At 36.9% G+C, this 21,746-nt stretch overlaps 2 protein-coding genes, 1 long non-coding RNA gene and 1 other non-coding gene across 4 annotated transcripts; 2 read left to right on the top strand and 2 right to left on the bottom strand.

The window, feature by feature from the left end:
* Positions 1-3,346: 3,346 nt before the first annotated feature.
* LOC126611891 (uncharacterized) lies at positions 3,347-5,797 on the top strand. The gene is made up of 4 exons (XM_050280210.1): positions 3,347-3,536; positions 4,392-4,540; positions 4,631-5,131; positions 5,300-5,797. The coding sequence occupies exons 1-4, from the start codon at positions 3,347-3,349 to the stop codon at positions 5,795-5,797; spliced, it is 1,338 nt and encodes a 445-aa protein (XP_050136167.1).
* Positions 3,899-4,003, bottom strand: LOC126612705 (small nucleolar RNA R71). The gene has a single exon (XR_007619272.1). It is a non-coding gene; the product is annotated as a small nucleolar RNA R71 (small nucleolar RNA).
* Positions 5,798-8,330: 2,533 nt separating the features above from the next.
* LOC126611892 (uncharacterized) lies at positions 8,331-8,759 on the top strand. Its single transcript, XM_050280211.1, has one exon. The coding sequence runs from the start codon at positions 8,331-8,333 to the stop codon at positions 8,757-8,759; it is 429 nt and encodes a 142-aa protein (XP_050136168.1).
* Positions 8,760-8,936: 177 nt separating this feature from the next.
* LOC126611706 (uncharacterized) lies at positions 8,937-9,690 on the bottom strand. The gene is made up of 2 exons (XR_007618927.1): positions 9,562-9,690; positions 8,937-9,448 (listed from the first exon to the last, which is right to left on the bottom strand). It is a non-coding gene; the product is annotated as an uncharacterized LOC126611706 (long non-coding RNA).
* Positions 9,691-21,746: the final 12,056 nt, after the last annotated feature.

The raw sequence follows: 21,746 nt of genomic DNA on the forward strand, positions 1-21,746 counted from the left end.
CGTGCCCTATAAAGCTGTCGACTGACGCACCCCCACTCGCGAGTGAGGGGCATGCGCCTGACACAAAAAAAATAAAAAAAGGACCGACGCCAGGCTTGGTGTTAGCCTGACGTCACACCTACCTTGGGCTGCAGGGCTGGCAATCCTCCACGGGCCTGACCCTCGGGCTCCCACCTTCACTCGGGCTACCCAACACTGGAGCCCTATCCACCGGCCCTCGGGCCCTTTCCCTTCACCTATCCCCCGAGCAACCACCAAGGGTGAAGTTGCTCTAACGAAGCAGGGTGGCCCGAGTGGGGGATTCTGCAGGTGAAAACTCAAAATTTTTCTATTTGGAATCGGTAGGAATCGGCAATTAAAAACACATGGCAATTCTCACTTTACTACTTGAAGTATTGTAGTTTTCAAACTTTCATACATCAAGAGCTTTTTTTTTTATTCTAGTGTCATATATCCAAGTGAGAATTGTGAGACGCTTTCATACATCTGTTAAATATTCCATGACAATCGTCTTTAACTCGTGATGTGGAACCCACATGGACAATGATTGGATGCCACATGTCAATTTAAGCCCCAAGTGGACATTAAAAATTAAAAATAAAATTGGGAAAGACACTTGAAGATGTCGTTTCGAGCTCTTTGTCGAAGAAAACGTCATCCAAAAAAAGCTAAAATAATCGGGCGACGATCGAATCGGAGAATCTGATTCCCCTCAGCAGCTCTATTATGGAATTGATCGGATCGGGTAGGTGAGGGACTTGACAGAGTTCCCTCAGAGGGGATTGGCGACAGTGTGGAAACTACCACCATACAATGTACAAGCGCCGAAGTAGAATATCTGGAGGTCAAGGATTATAAGTCGAGAAGTTTCTAAGCTTCAGAGTAGGGTAGGCGGTGATGAAGATTTGGAAGCCGCAGTCAAGAGTGAACCGTCGACAATGTCAGTTCGGACACGGGCGTCGATTGCATCGAAGGCTGGAGGAGGAAAAGGGTGTTTTAGGAGTTGAGGTGGGTGGCAAAGGAGAGGCTAGCGAGTCCTTCGCCGATGATAATAAAAGGGGAGTTGGGGTTTTGTAGGAATTAGGATTTGGGGGTTTGATAGTTGTTTGGAGAGATGATTGGGGTTTGATTTTTTTTTTTTTTTTTAACATGTCCACGGCACTCAATCATTGTTGGTGTGGGTGCCCCATCACGAGTTAATGGAGGTTCTCATGGAAAACTAACGGAAGTGTTTCACAATTCTCACTTTAGGTATGATATTGGGATAAAAAAAATTTAATGTATGAAGTTTGAAAATCACGATACTTGTAGGGTAGTAAAGTAAGAATTATCCTAAAACATATTTAGAATGATAAAAAAATTAAAATATTCTACTTCTTATACAAAATAAAACAATAAGGGTGTAATCAATTTGGATTTCAAAGGATTTCAAAAGATTTTTTTTAAATGATAAATTTTAAAAGATTTTAATAGTCTCTACAATTCTATTACGCATAGATTTCGAAACATGGCAACATTATTTGATAGCAATTGTGAGAGGAATGCAGCACCAAGGATGTCAACAGGGTCTGAGTGTTTAGCTCAATTGTCTACTTCGACGTTTACTTTTGGGGTAAACACCAACCCCGAAACCGATAATTCAAGGGAAAGGCAAAGAAAACATTGTAATGTCCCAAAAGAATCAAGAACTCGTGCTACTAATCTATAGAAAAAGAAAAGTGATGAGTAAATTTTATATTATATATTTTACCCTAATCTTAGTATATTTTGGTAAATATTTTGGAAGAATTTTGATACTTTGAATTGTATTTTCAATATAGGACTTTCGACTTCCTCTGGAGCAAAACAGGACCAAATGGACGAATTTTGGAGTAATTCTAGTTCGAGGACGTTCGTGAGTCACTTAGCTTGATCGTATCAAAAATTGGGATTTTTCCACCAAGCGGTTATTTTCTGGCGATGAAATAAAGAAGCAATGTGCAGTACTGGAAAATGACGTTTTTGGGCTTAAATTGCGTTTTTGGAGCCCAAGATGACCTCAAATGGGTTCGTGGCCTTCTGGAAAAGTGTTCAGAATATTTCAAACATTAAATGCAGCTATATTGGGCCAGTTTTGGAGATGCTTATGGGTCCAAAACGTGGCTGTTCAGATTTTAGGCGAATTTTACCATTTAATTTAGGGTTATGTCTCCTATTTTATTGGTTTTTTTATGAATTGGAGTTTTCCTAGGGTTTAGGAGGAGGCTTGGCAGATATATTGCTTGGCCGTCTACCATATTTCGCTACGCTTTATTTTATGCAACTTTGGAGACAGAGAGAATTGTTAGGGTTTTGAAGACTTTTTACTTGAAGGTGCTTTCAATCCTTTTCTTGATTATATTTTCTATGATTTCAATTATGAATATGCGGAACTAATTTCTTTTGCTAGGGCGAAACCTTGAGCCTTAGCATGAATATGTGATTTTTATTTAATTGCTTATGATTGATTGCATGCATACTTTGAATTGTTAATCACCAGGATAAAAACTATCTAATTGTCTTAATGCCTGATCACCATTAAGATCTTTAGAAAAGTAATTTGATGCAATTTTAGTCGGAAGGTTCCTTGAAATTGACGTTGGCTTCTTGTGATTAATAATTGTAATTTCACTTAGGATGAATATTACGTCTTAAGGATTGCATGGTTTTTTAAAGGATTTTTATAAAGCATAATGAATATTTCATGTTCAGATTTGATCCGAACGTCCGGATGGGTTGCATGTTAGATATACGTTTTATGTTGGAGGTTCTAAGTAGAATATGAATTAGGAAAATCTAACCTTCAAAGTGGCATGTGTAGATCGTAAGTAATTGGTAAAAATTCATAGAATTGCAAGGTGATGGTGGAACCCTAATGCTTTCTTAATTTTATTCTCCCAAAACGGTTTTCTTCTCTCTAGCTCTAATATTGCAGATTGTTTATTTTAATTCATTAATTTCGTTTTTATTTTAATTAGGTTATAAAATCAATCACCTCAACTTCTATTTTACAATAATTAAATGGAATCTGATTAGTTTCGAATTATTTAATAGTCCCTATGGAAATGACCTTGCAAGATCCGTTTATACTACAATAACCTTGTGATTCTTGCAAGTAAAATAGGAGATTTAAGCCCGTTCACATGAGTAGTAAAAATCATATCAAGAAAATGGCGCCGTTGCCGGGGACTATTTAAAATAATCCCTACTATTCAGATTTTCAATTAGTTATTGATGTTCATACATATAAAAAAAAAATTAATTTTCGTTTTTATTTTATTTTTACATATTACAACAGTACAGCAGTGCAGATTTCGGAAATCTGTGCATGGTCAGCACCCGTTCAACAGTGCAGAAATTGATTCCACTTGATCCAGAAATTAAGCAGAATTTAAGGAGGAAACGCAGGGAGCAAACGTTGCAGAGGGTTCGTCCTCTACAGGAGACTTTTATGCAATCATTCTTTTCTGGGGACCTGCACAGCAAAGAAAAAATGGCATTTATAATTCCAGAGGCAGGTCTGCCCCTAGGTGATTCACTGACAGCCCATACCACAAATATACCAAGTTGCATTACTTATCTGGCAGTGGAGGAAGGGTCTGCATTTGAAATAAAGTAGCACATGTTGAATATTCTACCTACGTTTCATGGGTTATCATCTGATGATCCTAACATGCACATTGCAGAATTTTTAATGGGGTGCAAAAACATTTTGGTGAGGGGATTTTCAGCCGAATCTATTAAGCTGCGTTTATTTCCATACACACTAAAAGATCAAGCAAGGAGATGGCTCCTCACACTCCCATCTGGAAGCATTAGTACTTGGGCCCAACTCAGTGAAAATTTTTTAAACAAGTATTATTCGGCTTCTAAGACTCTTGATATGAGAACTCAGATTTTATCTTTTGCCCAAAAACCAAATGAGGAGTTTCATGAGGCGTGGGAGCGGTTTAAAGAGTTGATTAGAAAATGTCCACATTCGGGTATTAACACTACTAATCAAATGCACATATTTTTCAGAGGGTTGAATATGATTACAAAAACTCTTGTCAACGCTTCATGCGGAGGTTCGTACAAAGACAAAAATGCACAAGAGGCTTGTTTGTTATTTGAAAAAATGGCAGCAGATACACAGCAGTGGGCAGTTGAGCAGCCACAATCTAGGTCTGTTTTTGAGATGTCTAACGGCTCTCCGTATGTTACAGCACAAATTGAAAAAATGGAGAAAATGCTTGATGCAAAATTTGACATGTTATTATAGAGAATACCAAGTTCCCAGGTTGATGTACAGCAGCCATTACAAGTTGCCTGCAGCATTTGCAACATGATAACTCACGATTTTATGAACTGCCCGCATAAAGATGTTTCTCCAGATTTTACAACAGAGCAGGTTAATGCATTTAACAATTTCCAGCACCCCCGATATGACCCGTATTCTAATTTCTACAACCCAGGTTGGAGAGATCATCCTAATCTAAGGTGGGACAAGGAACAGCACACTAGGCCTCAATTTCAACAGCAGGTACAACAACCTGCTGCCCCTAAGGCTACTTGGGAGGTTGCAATTGAAAAATTGGCAAATACTACCACTCAAGAAATTCAAAATCTACAGGCAACAGTGAAAAACATGGAAAAACAGATGGGGCAGATTGCTTTGCAGGTTTCTGGAATGGCACCGGGTACATTTCCTAGCCAAACCGAACCAAATCCAAGGGGAGGTGCAGATTGCAAGGCAGTTAGAGTTTTGCGTTTTGGCAAAAGTTTTGATAATAGAGTTGAAAATTGTGTTCGAAATTCGCGGGTGGCTTCACAGCCAAAAACAGATTCGGGAAATGTTGAAAATTCAGCCAATTTGAAAGATTCTGAACAACATTTGAACAGTTCAAAAAATGGTGCAGATATTGTTGTGGATCGTGTTTATGAGCCACCTATGCCTTATCCCGAACGGTTGAAGCCTAAAGTTAAAGATCAACAATTGACAGATTTTATGAAGACTTTGTCTAAGGTTCAGATTAATTTACCGTTAATTGATGCCATCAAGAACATTCTGTCTTATGTCAAGTTTTTGAAGGATGTTTGCACAAAGAAAAAGAAGCTCGTTGATTTTGAGAAAGTGATTCTTACAAAATAGTGCAGCGCTGTTCTGCTTCACAAGTTGCCCCCAAAGAAACAAGATCCAGGGAGTTTTACAATTTCATGCACAATTGGAAATTCTCATTTTAAACGTGCTTTAATTGATTTAGGTGCTAGTATTAATTTAATGCCTTTTTCTGTTTTTCAGAGACTAAGACAAGGAGAAATCAAGCCTACATCAGTTATTCTACAACTTGCGGACCGATCAGTTGCTTATCCTAGGGGAATTATTGAAGACCTAATTATTAAAGTGGATAATCTCTATCTCCCTGCAGATTTTGTAATTTTGGATATGGATGAAGATATGCAAACATCGATTATTTTGGGACGTCCTTTCATGGCAACTGCTCGAACGTTAATTGATGTAGAGGCTAGAACACTTACACTTCGAGTGCAAGATCAATCTGTTATGTTCAGTTTATTTGAAGCTACTAAAAGGCCAGGTGATGTGCAAGACTGTATGCGTGTTGATGTGCTTGACAGCATATTACATGCTGAAATTATGCCACGTTTGACATATGATCCACTGTTAAATGTGTTGCATGGGTTTAAGAAGAAAAATACAGAAGATGAAGAGGTTTTTGAGTATGTTTCGGCTTTGGAAAGTGTTTCATTTCAACCCCCACGTTGGGGGGCATGTTTTTGAGAGTTTGGGGGAACCCAAAAAGCTGTTGCAGCCTTCTAAGGTACAGCCACCTAAACTGGAGTTAAAGGTGCTTCCAGAGCACTTGAAATATGTTTATTTGGGTGCAGATTCTTCGCTGCCAGTTATTATTGCTGTTGATTTATCATCAACAGAAGAAGATAAACTGTTGCGCATTTTAAGGAGTTATCAAGATGCAATTGGCTGGACTATAGCTGACATTAAAGGGATCAGCCCTACAATTTTTATGCACAAAATTTTGATGGAAGATGGAGTAAAGCCTGTCATTGATGCTCAACGTCGTTTGAATCCAATTATGAAAGAAGTTGTTCGTAATGAAGTTATGAAGCTTTTAGATGCTGGGATGATCTATCCCATTTTAGATAGTAAGTGGATTAGTCCAACTCAAGTGGTGCCAAAGCGTTCTGGTATTACAGTTGTGAAGAATGATAATAATGAACTTGTGCCTACTCGTTTGACTACTGGGTGGCGTATGTGTGTTGATTATAGAAAGATCAATGCAGGAACTCGAAAAGATCATTTTCCATTGCCATTCATTGATCAAATGTTGGAAAGATTGGCTGGTCGTGCTTTCTATTGTTTCTTGGATGGCTATTCAGGGTATAACCAGATTCCAGTTGCCCCTGAGGATCAAGAAAAGACAACCTTTACTTGTCCTTTTGGCACTTTCGCATATAGAAGATTGCCTTTTGGTTTGTGCAATGCACCTGCCACGTTTCAGCGTTGCATGATGAGCATATTTACTGGGTTAGTTGAACATGTAGTTGAGGTATTTATGGATGACTTTTCTGTTTTTGGGGATTCTTTTGACCAATGTTTGCAGAATTTATCTCTAGTTTTTGAAAGGTGCATTAAGACCAACCTGGTTTTAAATTGGGAAAAGTGTCATTTCATGGTTAAGCAAGGAATTGTCCTAGGTCACTTGATTTCTAACAGGGGTATTGAAGTTGATAAGGCTAAAATTGATGCAATTGAGAAGTTGCCACCACCAACAACTGTTAAGAGTGTTCGATCTTTTCTTGGCCATGCCGGGTTTTACAGACGGTTCATCAAGGATTTTTCCAAGATTAGCCGACTATTGTGTAATTTATTGGCTAAGGATGCTCTTTTCGTTTTTGATGAGGCTTGTTTGGAGGCCTTCAAGAAGTTAAAGACACTCCTTACTACAACACCCATTATTGCAGCTCCTAATTGGAGCCTACATTTTGAATTGATGTGTGACGCATCAGATTATGCAGTGGGAGCAGTTCTTGGACAGCGGAAAGATAGGCTTCCCCAAGTTATTTATTATGCTAGTCGAACCCTCAATGATGCACAACTAAACTATGCAACCACCGAGAAAGAATTGTTGGCAGTTGTTTTTGCATTGGAAAAATTTCGTTCGTATTTAGTTGGGGCTAAAGTGATTGTTTATACAGATCATGCAGCATTGAAATATTTGTTGTCTAAAAAAGATGCTAAGCCTCGATTAATTCGTTGGATTCTTTTATTGCAAGAGTTTGACTTAGAAATCAGAGATAAAAAGGGTAGTGAAAATGTGGTGACTGACCATTTATCTAGATTAATTATTCCCACAGCTTCCGAAGATGATTCCCTACCATTAAGGGAGAGTTTTCCAGATGAACAACTATTTGCAGTCCAATTCCGTACACCATGGTTTGCTGATATTGTTAATTATTTGGTTAAAGGTGTAGTGCATTCAGATTTAACGTTTCAGTAGAAAAAGAAGTTTTTATCTGATGTCAAGCATTATTTATGGGATGAACCATACCTATTTAAGTATTGCCCAGACCAGATTATTCGCAGGTGTATTCCTGAAGCCGAACATGAAAGTGTTTTAAAGTTTGCTCATCATTTTGCTTGCGGGGGACATTTTGGCCAAAAAAGAACCGCAGAGAAAATTTTGCAGAGTGGGTTATTTTGGCCAACACTTTTTAAAGATGCACATATTTTGTGCAAGGCTTGTGATAGGTGTCAAAGAGTCGGCAACCAGTCCAAAAGGAATAAGATGCCCCAACAAAGTATTTTGATTGTTGAATTGTTTGACGTTTGGGGTATTGATTTCTTAGGACCATTTCCATCTTTCCATGGGAACCACTATATTTTAGTTGCTGTGGAATAAGTTTCTAAGTGGGTCGAGGCCATTGCAGCACCAACTAATCAGGGATCAGTGGTCCTGAAGTTCCTCCAAGGGGTGATATTTCCGCGTTTTGGAATTCCACGCGTTATTCTTAGTGATGGGGGGAAACATTTTATTAATAAACCATTTGCTAATTTGTTGGCAAAATATGGGATTAATCATCGTGTGGCTACACCTTATCATCCACAGACATCTGGTCAAGTGGAAGTTTCAAACAGAGAATTAAAACGTATTTTGGAGAAAACAGTTGGTTCAACACGTAAAAATTGGAGTTCAAAATTAAATGATGCATTGTGGGCCTACATGACAGCTTATAAGACTCCTATTGGGATGTCACCATTTCGACTCGTTTATGGGAAAACATGTCATCTACCTATGGAGCTTGAACATAAGGCTTACTGGGCAATTAAAGAGTTAAATTTTTCGTATGACTCAGTTGGGGAACAACGTAAATTGCAGCTCAATGAGCTGGAGGAAATTCGTCAGGCTGTTTATGAAAGTTCTCGCATTTACAAGGAAAGAACTAAGGCGTTTCATGATAGTCAAATTTTACGAAAAAAATTTCAACCAGGGCAAAAGGTTCTGCTATTCAGTTCGCGGCTAAAGCTGTTTCCAAGGAAATTGAAATCTCGCTGGACTGGGCCATATTTGGTTACTAAAATCTATTCTCATGGGGCAGTTGAAATAACTAATGAGGCTCAAGACAACGCATTCAAGGTGAATGGTCACAGGCTGAAACCATACGTGGAGTCACCGTTCGATACTGCATACGAGTCTTTGACTCTGAAGGAACAAGTGATCTAGCCACCGGACTTCTGCAACGTCTAGCTACAGACTTAAAATAAAGCGCTAATTGGGAGGCAACCCAATTTTTCTAATCTTTTTCCTAATTTTAATTTTCGTTTGATTTTCTCTTTAATACAAACAAACAAAAAAAATAAAAAATAAAAAAATAATAATAATAAAAAAAAACGAAAAAAATTCAAAAATGGAAAATTGCAGGTTGATTTTATTTACCCAGTTTATTTAATTTTATTTTAATTTTTTTAACGCATATTGGTTAATTGCAGGTTGCGAACGTGAAAAATAAAGCGCGTCCTATGCTGGAATCCTGCACCCAGCAGCAAGTCTAACGTTCACATCAACCACATCTACCCTATGCTGGAAATTTAAAGCAGTCAACATAAAGTCATTCACAGATGCAAGTTTGGGGGTGATTGTTGCAGATCCAGCACAGAAACAGAATTTAGAGCAGTTAATTTTCTGCAGCTCAATTTTGCGATGCATGGAGGAAGCACAATTAAATCACAGATCCATACACCACAGAACTGAGTACAGCTATTATTACCAGATCTACAACAACTACACTTGCAGGGATTCGAATTTTACCTCCCAGATGCACCGATCTGGGTCATACAGCCTGTGCTGTTTTCATCCGTTGAGCTTGTGTGTTTACTTCTGTTTCCTTGGCTCTATCATGGATCCGTATACCCCTACATAAAGAGCAAAAATATGAGTACATACAGGTTAAATATGGCATTATAATGAACTGTCGTTGAACATGTAAATGTTGAGTTTAGCAACTGCAGAAGAATGCGATCTTTACCTTCATGGCTTGATGCGGCCAAGACATTGGTCGTTCATTTTGCCTTCAGGGACCACTGGACTGGAAGCTCAAGGTTGTTGCCTCTCGGTTGTACGCTGGATTTGAGTGTTATTTTTCAGTCACAGTAGTGGTTATTCTTCAAATATCAGATCATCGTCAATCCATCAAAAGGGTTATAGGTTTTACCTCAAAATTTGCAGATTCGTGAGTTTGGGAATTTTTTTTGAGTTAGTCTCTTCAGTATCTTTCTCAATCTCGGGTACCTAATACAGAAACGCATCCGTGTAAGCTTGCACAGAGACTCATCACGACAATATAGCTTTGAGAGATTTTTCGCAAGCTGAGAGACATGTATATTGAACCAAGTGGGAGATGATTACCGTTGCATGTGCGAAATGGTCTCGATCTGCATGCTTAGAACTCGAATCCGTGATGGCGTGAGGCTTGGGAGCAATATGGTTTGGTTGAGAAGAGATGGCGACTTGGGGTATTTTCCTTGTGTTGTCTGTCTCGGATTTGCAACTATTGGGGGTCCTCACACAGATAAAACCACATGCATGTGTTAGACCGTGTTCCATTTCTCTAAAACAAATACGTCTGACAATGAAACCAAAGGATTGGAGGATGATTTTACCTTTGGCTTTCAGTTTTTCCGATTTCTACCACGTATGGGCTATTGAAACACTGCTGGGGGGGGTACGTTGTTCAGTTGCAGGCAGAGAAGATTTGAGAAATGAAAGGGCTGCGAGGGTTGAGAGCACTGAGAGAAATATGTGAGGGGCGGATGACCATTTTTCATGTTAGAGAGATATGGGGTCTGAGCGAACAGATAGAGAGCAAAGATGAAATGGGGGCCGAGCGAAATGAAAGACTTCTTTTAGTCTCTATTGACATGCAAGAGCCATGCGGTTTACAAGCCTACAGAAAAGTGAGAGTGATCTGACCGTTCTTTTGGCATCCTAAGACGCTTAATGTAGTGATGCGCGCCACGTGTACTTTTCCTATGCCTGTTCAATTGACTCGGTTTGAATTAAAGGGGGAGAAGAACCGTTCAGCTCGGTGCTCGAGAATGCCAGCTGCATCCCATTCCTATCGCAGGGAATCCAATATTTAATTAGCATTTGCTAAGTGGATTTCCTAGACCACTGGTGGTGTTTGTCATGGGCCACTGCACACCATTACTTTCCCCATCAAAACTCGCAGAGACTCCCATGTCCACATACTGGTGCTCGGTTTTTGGTGCACGCCTGCTTTGCACATGGACTTGGCACGTGGTTGGCTTGACTGACATTTTTTTTTATTTTAAAACAATTGCATGCCTGCTGCATGCTTTTTAAAGCAGGGAATCCAATGTTTCAAATGTTGGTGCACATGTGCCGTGTACATGGAATTAGTGTGTGGGCCGGTTCTCAATGAATGGGCTCTTCGTGGCTTTTTGTTCGGCCACCCATTTATCAAACAACACGTTTCTTCTTCCAGCCCAGGATTTGCTAAGTGGGTCTACTCGGCCACATGGGTTGGTTGTCAAGGCCCAACGTCGACATGCCATGCTGGTTTCCAATCAAAAGCCAGATGTTTTTCTCATTTTTATTTTTGTTTTATTTTATATTTTCATTTTATTTTCTTCTTTTAGTTTTGTCGGTTCTTTTTAGTGATCGGTTTTGTTTATTTTTTGTGTTTTATTTTATTGTTCTTTTAGTTTTCTTTTATTTCCCACACCTTGAGGACAAAGTGTGCAATAAGTTTGGGGGTGGGAAATAGCATTTTAGGTTTTTAATTTTTGTGTCAGGTTAAAATTTTCATTCTTCTTAAGTTAATATCCACATATTATTTTAAACATTAGAACAAATGGACATGGTGAAGATTAATCCCACATTAGAGTCTTTGTTATTTATCGTTGCTTAGACACTAATTCATGAATTATACTTTGAACTTTGCACATCACACCAACATGGTTTGTGGGGAGTGAGATTGAAACACTTGCTTTTAGTCGAAGTTTATTTTTAATTTTTGTTTTAAGTAAAGTCAATTATTATTGTGAAAAAAGTAATAATTGTCTCACCCGAGGTTTTGCCTAGTAACTGGGCAAGTCCTGCCTAATCAGCAGTGATTCTCGCGTCAAACGGTAGAGTTTTGGCATGGGGCAGGGTGGTTAGTTGGTTTCGTAGCCTTTTCAGCTCGGGTTAATAAGTCCTTAGGGGTGTTCTACACCTAGTGCCCTAAAGCCCTAGTGGTTTGGGAGTCATTGACCTAAAGCTCGCTACATGGATTGGATCGAAAGCTTAAGTGAACCAACATTGCACGACCACTACTGTTACTGAAAAAAAAATTGTTATAAATGAGAAAAAAAAAGAGAAAAAAAAAGAAAAAGAAAAATAGTTATATTTAATGTTAGTATGTGTGAAATAAAGAAGGACGAGAGGTAAGGGTTTTAGTCGAGTTTCCTTAACTATGTTGGTTCACTTTACACCAAAGGAAGTTTGTAAATTATTTTCTAATTGATTCTAAATGGCTTAGACTCTGTGGTGGGATTGGTTGGAACTTTTGAAAAGATGTTCTAGTTTTTAAAATGTTCTATGGATTGCAACTTTGAAAGTGAAAATTTTTGTTAGTTATTTTTAGCTAGTTGTCTAGTTTGTTAAGTTTTTTTTTATTTTTTTATTTTTTTATTTTTGTTTTGCTTGAGGACAAGCAAAAAGCTAAGTTTGGGGGTATTTGATGAGTAGATTTTATATTATATATTTTACCCTAATCTTAGTATATTTTGGTAAATATTTTGGAAGAATTTTGATACTTTGAATTGTATTTTCAATATAGGACTTTCGACTTCCTCTGGAGCAAAACAGGATCAAATGGACGAATTTTGGAGTAATTCCAGTTGGAAGACATTTGTGAGTCACTTAGCTTGATCGTATCAAAATTTGAGATTTTTCCACCAAGCGGTTATTTTCTGGCGATGAAATAAAGAAGCAGTGCGCAGTGCTGGAAAATGATGTTTTTGGGCTTAAATTGCATTTTTGGAGCCCAAGATGACCTCGGATGGATTCATGACCTTCTGGAAAAGTGTTTAGAATATTCCAAACATTAAATCCAGCTATATTGGGCCAGTTTTGGAGCAGCTTATGGGTCCAAAACGTGGCTGTTCAGATTTTAGGCGAATTTTACCATTTAATTTAGGGTTATGTCTCCTATTTTATTGGTTTTTTATGAATTGGAGTTTTCCTAGGGTTTGGGGGGAGGCTTGGCAGATATATTGCTTGGCCGTCTACCATATTTTGCTACGCTTTATTTTATGCAACTTTGGAGACAGAGAGAATTGTTAGGGTTTTGAAGACTTTTTACTTGAAGGTGCTTTCAATCCTTTTCTTGAATATATTTTCTATGATTTCAATTATGAATATGCGGAACTAATTTCTTTTGCTAGGGTGAAACCTTGAGCCTTAGCATGAATATGTGATTTTTATTTAATTGCTTATGATTGATTGCATGCATACTTTGAATTGTTAATCACCGGGATAAAAACTATCTAATTGTCTTAATGCCTGATCACCATTAGGATCTTTAGAAAAGTAATTTGATGCAATTTTGGTTGGAAGGTTCCCTGAAATTGACACTGGCTTCTTGTGATTAATAATTGTAATTTCACTTAGGATGAATATCACGTCTTAAGGATTGCATGGTTTTTTAAAGGATTTTCATAAAGCATAATGAGTCTTTCATGTTCAGATTTGATCCGAAAGTCCGGACGGGTTGCATGTTAGATATACGTTTTATGTTGGAGATTCCAAGTAGAATATGAATTAGGAAAATCTAACCTTCAAAGTAGCATGTGTAGATCGTAAGTAATTGGTAAAAATTCATAGGATTGCGAGGTGATGGTGGAACCCTAGTGCTTTCTTAATTTTATTCTTCCAAAACGGTTTTCTTCTCTCTAGCTCTAATATTGCAGATTGTTTATTTTAATTCATTAATTTCGTTTTTATTTTAATTAGGTTATAAAATCAATCACCTCAACTTCTATTTTACAATAATTAAATGGACTCTGATTAGTTTCGAATTATTTAATAGTCCATGTGGAGACGACCTTGCAAGATCCGTTTATACTACAATAACCTTGTGATTCTTACAAGTAAAATAGGAGATTTAAGCCCGTTTACATGAGTAGTAAAAATCCTATCAAAAAGCATTTTCTGTTCTTTACCATATTGACAACATTTGTTTGATACGTCATAATTTAGATCTAATGCACATTGAGAAATGTATTTCACGAAAAAATTCCACATTGTTGGGGGCTGGAAAGAAAATAAAGGATGAACTTGAAGCTCGTGCCGATCTTGAAGTTTAAAAATAAGAAGAGCCTTCATCTTATTCGGCAAGGAAATAGGAAATACTTACCTCCTATATTTTATATGACAAGAGAAGAAAAGGTGTTGTTTTGTCAAGCGTTGTCAAATGTGCGTGTTCTTGATGGATATTCATCAAACATTTTTCGATGTGTCAATGTCAAGGATAGAAAGATATGTGGTTATAGAGTCATGACCATGTTATAAAGCAACATTTACTCCGGCTTGTGATACAAAGAGTATTACCGAGACCTATTACCCTTATTTTTCTTGAGTTGAGTGCTATTTTAAGACGGTTATGTAGTAAAAAAGAACCTGTAGCATCTTTCAAGCAGTTGGAAAATAGGATTGTATTGGCTCTTTGTCAAATGGAGAAAATGCTTCCTATTTCGTTCTTTGATACAACTGTTCACCTATCCGTTCATCTAGCTTATGTGGCTCAATTGCAGAACCAATTCAATATTGTTAGATGTATACAAAGAAAGGTAAATAATTTTTTTTCATTAAATTTGCTTCCCCATTCTAAATGTTTCATAAACTCATTTAAATCTTACTTTCACTCAAGGTACTTACAAACATTGAAAAGATATGTTAGAAATAAGAATCACCCCAAAGGAAGCATTTGCATAGGGTATCTTACTCATGAGGCTGCATTGTTTTAATCAATGTACTTACGAGATATCGATAATTGTCGTACTCAACTTGGTCGTAATGTCGATATTTCTACGCCTCGTGATATAAAGGCAGTTGTGTAGATATTCAAAGAAGTTTTTTGGAACAATGTCACCTATGTGTTTTGTTCAATTGCCCTAAATTGTCTCATTTTCTAGAGTAAGTTGATTTATTCAACTTAAAGTTCTTTTTTGCGTCTTCCTTAATAAGTGAGATTTCTCGTTAAACTAATTATTGGCGACCAGAAGATATTCTTAATATTCCTATTATTCGTTTAAATTGTTGAATAAAGTGGCTACTAGGTGGCGTAATTACAAGGCCAAATTAAAAGAAAATTACTACTCTCCATATGTTGGCATATGCCAGAACGTTTCATGTGAGATGACCTTGTAGACCTGGGCCAGTGGTAGACTATGGTTAATTACAATGATAAAAATAATAAGTATTATTATTTCTAAACAATATATTAATTTTATGATATATATATTACTTTGTTAATAACAAATTATTGTTGAGATGAATGTTATAAATAGCAAGAAGTAAAAGATTAATCACACCGACGGCACAAAGAGCTCCGCCTGACACATAGTTGTAAGTAAATGGCTTATTCTTATTTAGTCTGTTAAAATATAAACAAGATGTGATTATATGTATTAAACTATTCTTATTTGATGTATTATAATGTTAAGAGAAAAAACATGATCAAAAGCTTGATTCTATTGAGAATTTTTATATGGTGCATGACACACCCCGATCGGAATCGAGACATGTTGGCCGTCACGTAAGGGTGACGTAGCCATAAGCAGTGCGGAAGTGACAGTGATATGAAAATGTGAGTAATTTAAAAACCAATTAGCTAATTCACACTAGACAAGTAAATAAGTGCGAGTAGAGATGTTTAGAGTATAGCTACACATAATCAGAGCATAGGTAACCTAAGTGCAATCCAGTAGGCTAAGTATTGATTATACAAGACATGAAAGAAAGAAAGTTCCTACATTATTTGAAGTCTATCAGAACCGTCGTAGAATCCTTGTAAGTCACCAACACGAACTTCTACCTAAAACCTGGAGGGGCGCAAAACAGAAAACGTGAGTGGGCAAAAGCAAAGCTTTTCAAAACCATTTCTCTTTCCAAGAGTAATAACCCCTCATCGTAAAACCCTTATAGTTTCCCATAAAATAGTAATACGTACGTTTGTAGAAATCATGCTCAAGAGTAATGAAAACCAAGTATATGCCATGTCAAGTATCTCAGCAATAAAATAAGTAAGCCAGGTGAAATAAATCAATATAAATAATATGTCAGCCGGAGTCACCTAACATGACATGTACGACTGAACCTATAACTCATCAAATATGCATGCACACGAGTTGTAACCACCTATTGTGGTCTGTAAGACAAGGCTGAGTGTAAATAAGTACGCTGAAGTACTATGATCACGTGAAGGCTGTGAGATAAATTGCGAGTCACCTACGAGTCGGAACCACCTATTGTGGTCTATATGACAGGGTTGTGCACCAAACTGGGATCCAAGGTGAGTGTGCGGTGCGGTGCGGGAGGTGAACATCATGTGAAAGACTGTGCCCTGACCACGGGCGGGAACACTAATACCGCAGTGCAGGATAATGAGCTCTAAATGCTTCTACGTATAATCACAACAATGCATCTACTATCATCAATATATACTCACTTGAAGCTTACCTGGGCATCCGGAGCATCAAACAACAATATGCATATCTATACTAATGTATACTCTAAAGCATAATGCAATTGACATGGCGTTTAAAATCGTAAATCCATTTAAAACAAATTTCTGGGGAAAACGCAAAGCATATATACGTATATATAGAAAACCAAAAGCCCACTCACTAGTATGTAGTAGGGTCGTAACCCCCGAGTCTCGCCTGGCTACGCTCGTCCTCCGAAAACGTCTCACCTATATGTGAAACAACTATTTTAACATTAATTTTAAGCACATAACCAAAACCGTGTAATAACTTCTCATACGTTGCTCAATTGGGGTGTTTGAATATACCATCATGGCCTACTCAACACCACGAGCATCCTCATATTTTTAAAATAATTTTCCGATGTCCCACGCTTCTGTCAAGCTCAGGCACGTGCCTGGCACACTGATAGAATCTCTAACGGCGTTAGGGTATATTCCATTAAATAGGAGCATATACCGTTAACTTTGTCTGATGCCGTCAGTATACTCCGTCAAAATTGACGGAATATTCTCCTTCCTTCTCCGATGGTTCGCCGGAATCTGGAGCCAGTAGCCGTTGCGTCGCCGGTTTCTGGAAAAATTTAAAACTTGAATATCTCCTTCGTTTTTCAACCAAATTTCACAAATTTTAATCAATTTGAAGCCCTGAACGAGTAGAACATGCTCTTACCTCTTAGAGGTCCTAAAACCCACGAGAAACAGTGGAAAATGGCTCGACATAACCAGCCCAACTTGAAACTCGACAACCCAAGTGTTTCGACGTTCTAACCACTCCAAAATTAGCCTAGGATCCTCATAGAATCGTTTAGGACCCTTTTGAGCCTTAAAATCTGGTGAAATGCCCACAATCACGTCGGAGTAACAGAGTACCTCGTCGAAGCTCGCAAGTTCTCGAGTTCCCGGCGTCCTTCCTTTGAACAACTGGTATGGTTAGGTTCGTAGGCTTGCAAGGAACTAAAAGGTGGTCCTTACAAGTTCGATCTGTAGTGTTTGAAGGTTGAAGGACTTGGTTGTACGGACGAAAAGGAAAGATCGAGAAGAGAGGAGGGAGAAAGGTGTGCACGTGTGTATGGGTGTATATGTGGTCACGGGATTGGGCAGAAATAGAAGGAATAGGGCCTTGATTGGGCCATAAGGTTTAGGGCTAACAATTAAATCAAAACAAACCAGTGCTTCTAATTGGACACAAGAAAATAGGAGATATGGTGATTGGACCATTTCCTTAGCCCGATTACACACTCGTTTATTCATAACATTTTCGTTATGAACCCAATTCAGCCCTAACTCGCATCAATGCTCTCGTGATGTTGAGTACAACTTAATTACGTCAGCTAGAAAAATAATTAAAAATTATTTACGTACATCCACATCACCAAGCCCACAAGGGCATAAACGTCATTTTACATACATTCGGGGAGAAAATATATATTTATTCGGGACGGGTCGCCACAGTGCACGTCGTCGACGTGATGAAAAGAAGAGTTGGGTTGATAATGCATTAGAGCAAATGGCGGTAAGTTTTAAATTTACGTATTTTAGTAGAAATAATGTATAAACTTTTATGTTTTTTTTTTTTTTTTACATTCTGCTTAAGAAATAGTATTCCTAACTTGGATGAGCTTAAATATTTACAAAACGAGCATGCTTATTGCAAAAAATACATGTTTGTATGTTTTACGTTTGCTGCATTGCATATTATTTACTAAACTGTCAGATGACTTATTTAGCCTTTGTTCCAGGTTTTCGTTTGCATCCTGTTTTCCTTGCTTCCAATTAAAACTTTGCCTTTACCTTTCACATTTCTTCGACAATGTATGAGGTAATATAACACCTAGCACCTACACTACAAACTCGGAGAAGCAGGAAGAGAAACCTGGAGATAGCATTCTGCTTGGCGTCATAGGAAATTTGAATCTTATTCGATGTAGATATATCTATCTATTTAGATATTGTCTAGTGACATATATGATAAGAAGTTTGCGTTTATTTTATATAACTACATGGCATGCATATAGAAGCAGATGATGAATACCCGTCAATGCATATACAAGTACATTATATATAATTACAACTACATTGCATGCATATTTTGCATGCATATTTGGGCAGATTTTATATAAACTACAAGACATGCATATAGAAACAGACTATGTATAAGTATAATTACATGGCATGCATATAGAAGCATATTTTATGTAACTACATGACAATGTATATAGAAGCAGATTATGTATAATTATAACTTTATTTTTTTTAGGATAAGATATCTTAGGAATTAACACAATTAGTTACTACCAATGGCGACGAGACACCAAAGTTAAGGCAAAAAGCATATGTATCGGCAATGAGATTTGAGAGATGTGACAGAGTTCGTGGTTATGGAGCGCGGGTAACCCCGGATATGGTGCCTTGGGTTGTACAAACTCAACCAACATCTTCATCTCTTACTGTCAATCACGTAAAGGACAAGATTATGCCCGTTTGGAATCTCAGATTTTACAGCTTCAAGCAAATTATGCGCAACAATGTGAAGAGTCTCAACAAAATTGAAATGAGGTTTAGAATTTGAAGTAGGTTATATCTTCACTAGGGCAACATTTTCCACACTCACAACATGAGTCTTCTTCCCAATAACAATCTCCCTCTAAGCATCATTCTCATTCTCCACAACAGTCGTTGAGCGTCAATCTCCTTATCCGCAACAATCATTCTCCCATCACTAATCACCTTCCCAACACACTTCGACTTCTCGTCAAAATATACTTTATCAACACTTTCCACCATATCCATATACACCATCAACACAATTTTATCATCCCCAGCCATATTAGTCATAATTGTTCCACCATGTGTCTCAACATCCTAGAGAGTTTACAAGAATGCTTAATGATACAAATTTTTTGCAACAAGTCATGTCTACACATTAGAGAGTTCCTACAAATCAACAAATCAGAGTTAGTGCTTTTGATTTCGTACTATTTGTGGTGCTTGAATAAGTTTTTATTAACTTTTTGGGACATGTTGGATACTTTTATAATATATGTCCTATTTGTTGAAACTTCTGTGTTATGTATTTTAAGACAAGTTTGATACATTTGTTTTGTGTAATATATTTAATATTAAATTTCAGTAGTAATGAATTTACCTTTAATAATATGATTTAAATGTGGTTACTAAAATCAATTAAAATAATATTGACGTTTTTTAATTTAAATTTTATTTCAGGCGAATAAATATGCATCTGTCATGTCCTGACCCCTGAATAAAGATTATACACGAGCTAGGATGTGACCCATATCTTAGCTATAGAAATAAATTCTACAACCAATATATGGTGGAAAATTAAAATGAAATTAATTAATAACCAAGACACAATACATCACATCACAAAATTTTACATGATAAAGCTTGAGTTTACCACATATAATTGATTGAATATGCATCGGAAATAACTCTAGTGTACAAATTAATTCACAACAAAAACTACATTAATTAAATTATTTCAAATGCATATATGCAAGTGAGATGCATGAATGTACTCACTCCCTTCTAATCCTGCTAACATATACCTAAGGCACCCAAGCCTTCACATCTTATATCATGCTTATACCACTTGGCTCCAAATACCTTAGAATATGAGTTAACTCCCATTCAACCTTTAAACCCAAATTTGTAATTAAATTCTCAGTTTCCACTTTATTATACATGCACTTCCCCCGACGCCTGACATATACAAGATTTCATTATTTTATAACCAACCGGTTGTATACTCAAGCCTTTCTCCCGACGTGTACAAGGTTCATTACTTTATATTCAAGGCAAACTTCAGCCCTTGAATATCCTCACAACTTAACTCTTTTTCTTACTATACAAGAATGCTTATGTATATGCCATGAACAAGGATATCAATAATCGCATGCTCTATAACATCTACAACACTAATCAAACTGTTAGTAGCCAAAATTGTATTATATTATCAATAATATATAGTATGGATAACACACAACAATCTAATTGAGAAATATTACTTTACCATTTTACTTCATCTCTCTCTAGGTGATATTGATGCATGACTCCATTTGAGTTTCATAGAGCAATTTTGTTGGGTAAGCTCTCATGCATTTTCTGGGATTTGTCCCTCTTATTTTACAACATTCTCAAGGGAAGTAAATGGATATTTTTGATGGTTTGGTGGGAGTGCTCTCATAACAATAATCTCAAAATGTAAAAGTATAAACAACACAAAATTTAAGTGGTTCGCCAAATCGACTACATCCACTGGGGTTTGCTTTCATTGTATTTCACTATATATGAGAAACTTACAAATACAATGAAAGATGGCTTAAAGCCTTAACAGTATGTAAAAGAAAGATAAAGAGGTAATAAGATAGGGGGGATGGCTTTTTGTTGGAGTTGTTCTTTTTCTTCTTCTTCCTTTCTCCTCTCCATGTCTCTTCCATTGGTTCTTGCTCCTTCCTTTGTAGAAATTGCATGACATCTTCCTCTCCAAAAAAATCTCCCATGTGTCCAATAGAAAGAAACCAAGTATGGTGCCAATCATTACCATAAAATGTGTTCCAATAACAAAGCAACAATTGTTGTCCTAATCATTAAGAATGAAATGTGGTTCAATAGAAAAACAACAAATGTTAAGCTAATCATTAGTCCTATTATGTGTTCTAATAGAAACACACCAAATGTAAAGTTAATCATTGATAATAGGATGTGTTCATTTGACAAAGCAACATGCGTTAAGTTAGTCATAAACAAAAATTATCATGAAAAGTGGACAAATACCCAAAGGCCACATCCATACTCTATAAGATATAGAATCCCACCTCAACCTATCTAGAATAGTGACTAACCCGTCCTCTTTATTCTCTAATGGTTGGCAAAACGACACCTTGCTTTTGTGAGAAAAAATCAAGCCAAACTCATTATAATTCCCTTCTCCAATTCAAACTAAATAATATCTCTAATTACATATGAACATAAAATACTACTAACTAGTTTTTAAAATAATTTGTAGCAAAAAAGATTTTACATTGAAACTATTTTACATATCGAAAATAGATTCTTGTATAAAACAAATCTAATAAAATCATTACATAAAATAATTACCCCACACACACACACATATAATATATAATCTTTTTTTTTAAATACGAGGTATTACAGCACCAAATAGTAAAAATTAATATAATTAAATAGTATATGTAAATGCATATAATAGAAGCCGGGGGTAGGGGGAGGGGTGTATTAGTAATCACCCCTAATTCTATAAACATCCGCACCTAATTTGTTTTCCACACCAAATTTGCTTACGTGGCAGAAAATGTATTAGGGGCAGAAATCATATATACTAAGGGGTGGTTTGGGAGTGAGGTGTTTAAAAAAAAAAGCACCCATGAAAAAAAGCTGTGAGGGTTTTAGGTGTT

The sequence above is a fragment of the Malus sylvestris genome, chromosome 17 (genome assembly GCF_916048215.2).
Source record: "Malus sylvestris chromosome 17, drMalSylv7.2, whole genome shotgun sequence".
NCBI classification, from domain to species: Eukaryota; Viridiplantae; Streptophyta; class Magnoliopsida; order Rosales; family Rosaceae; genus Malus; species Malus sylvestris.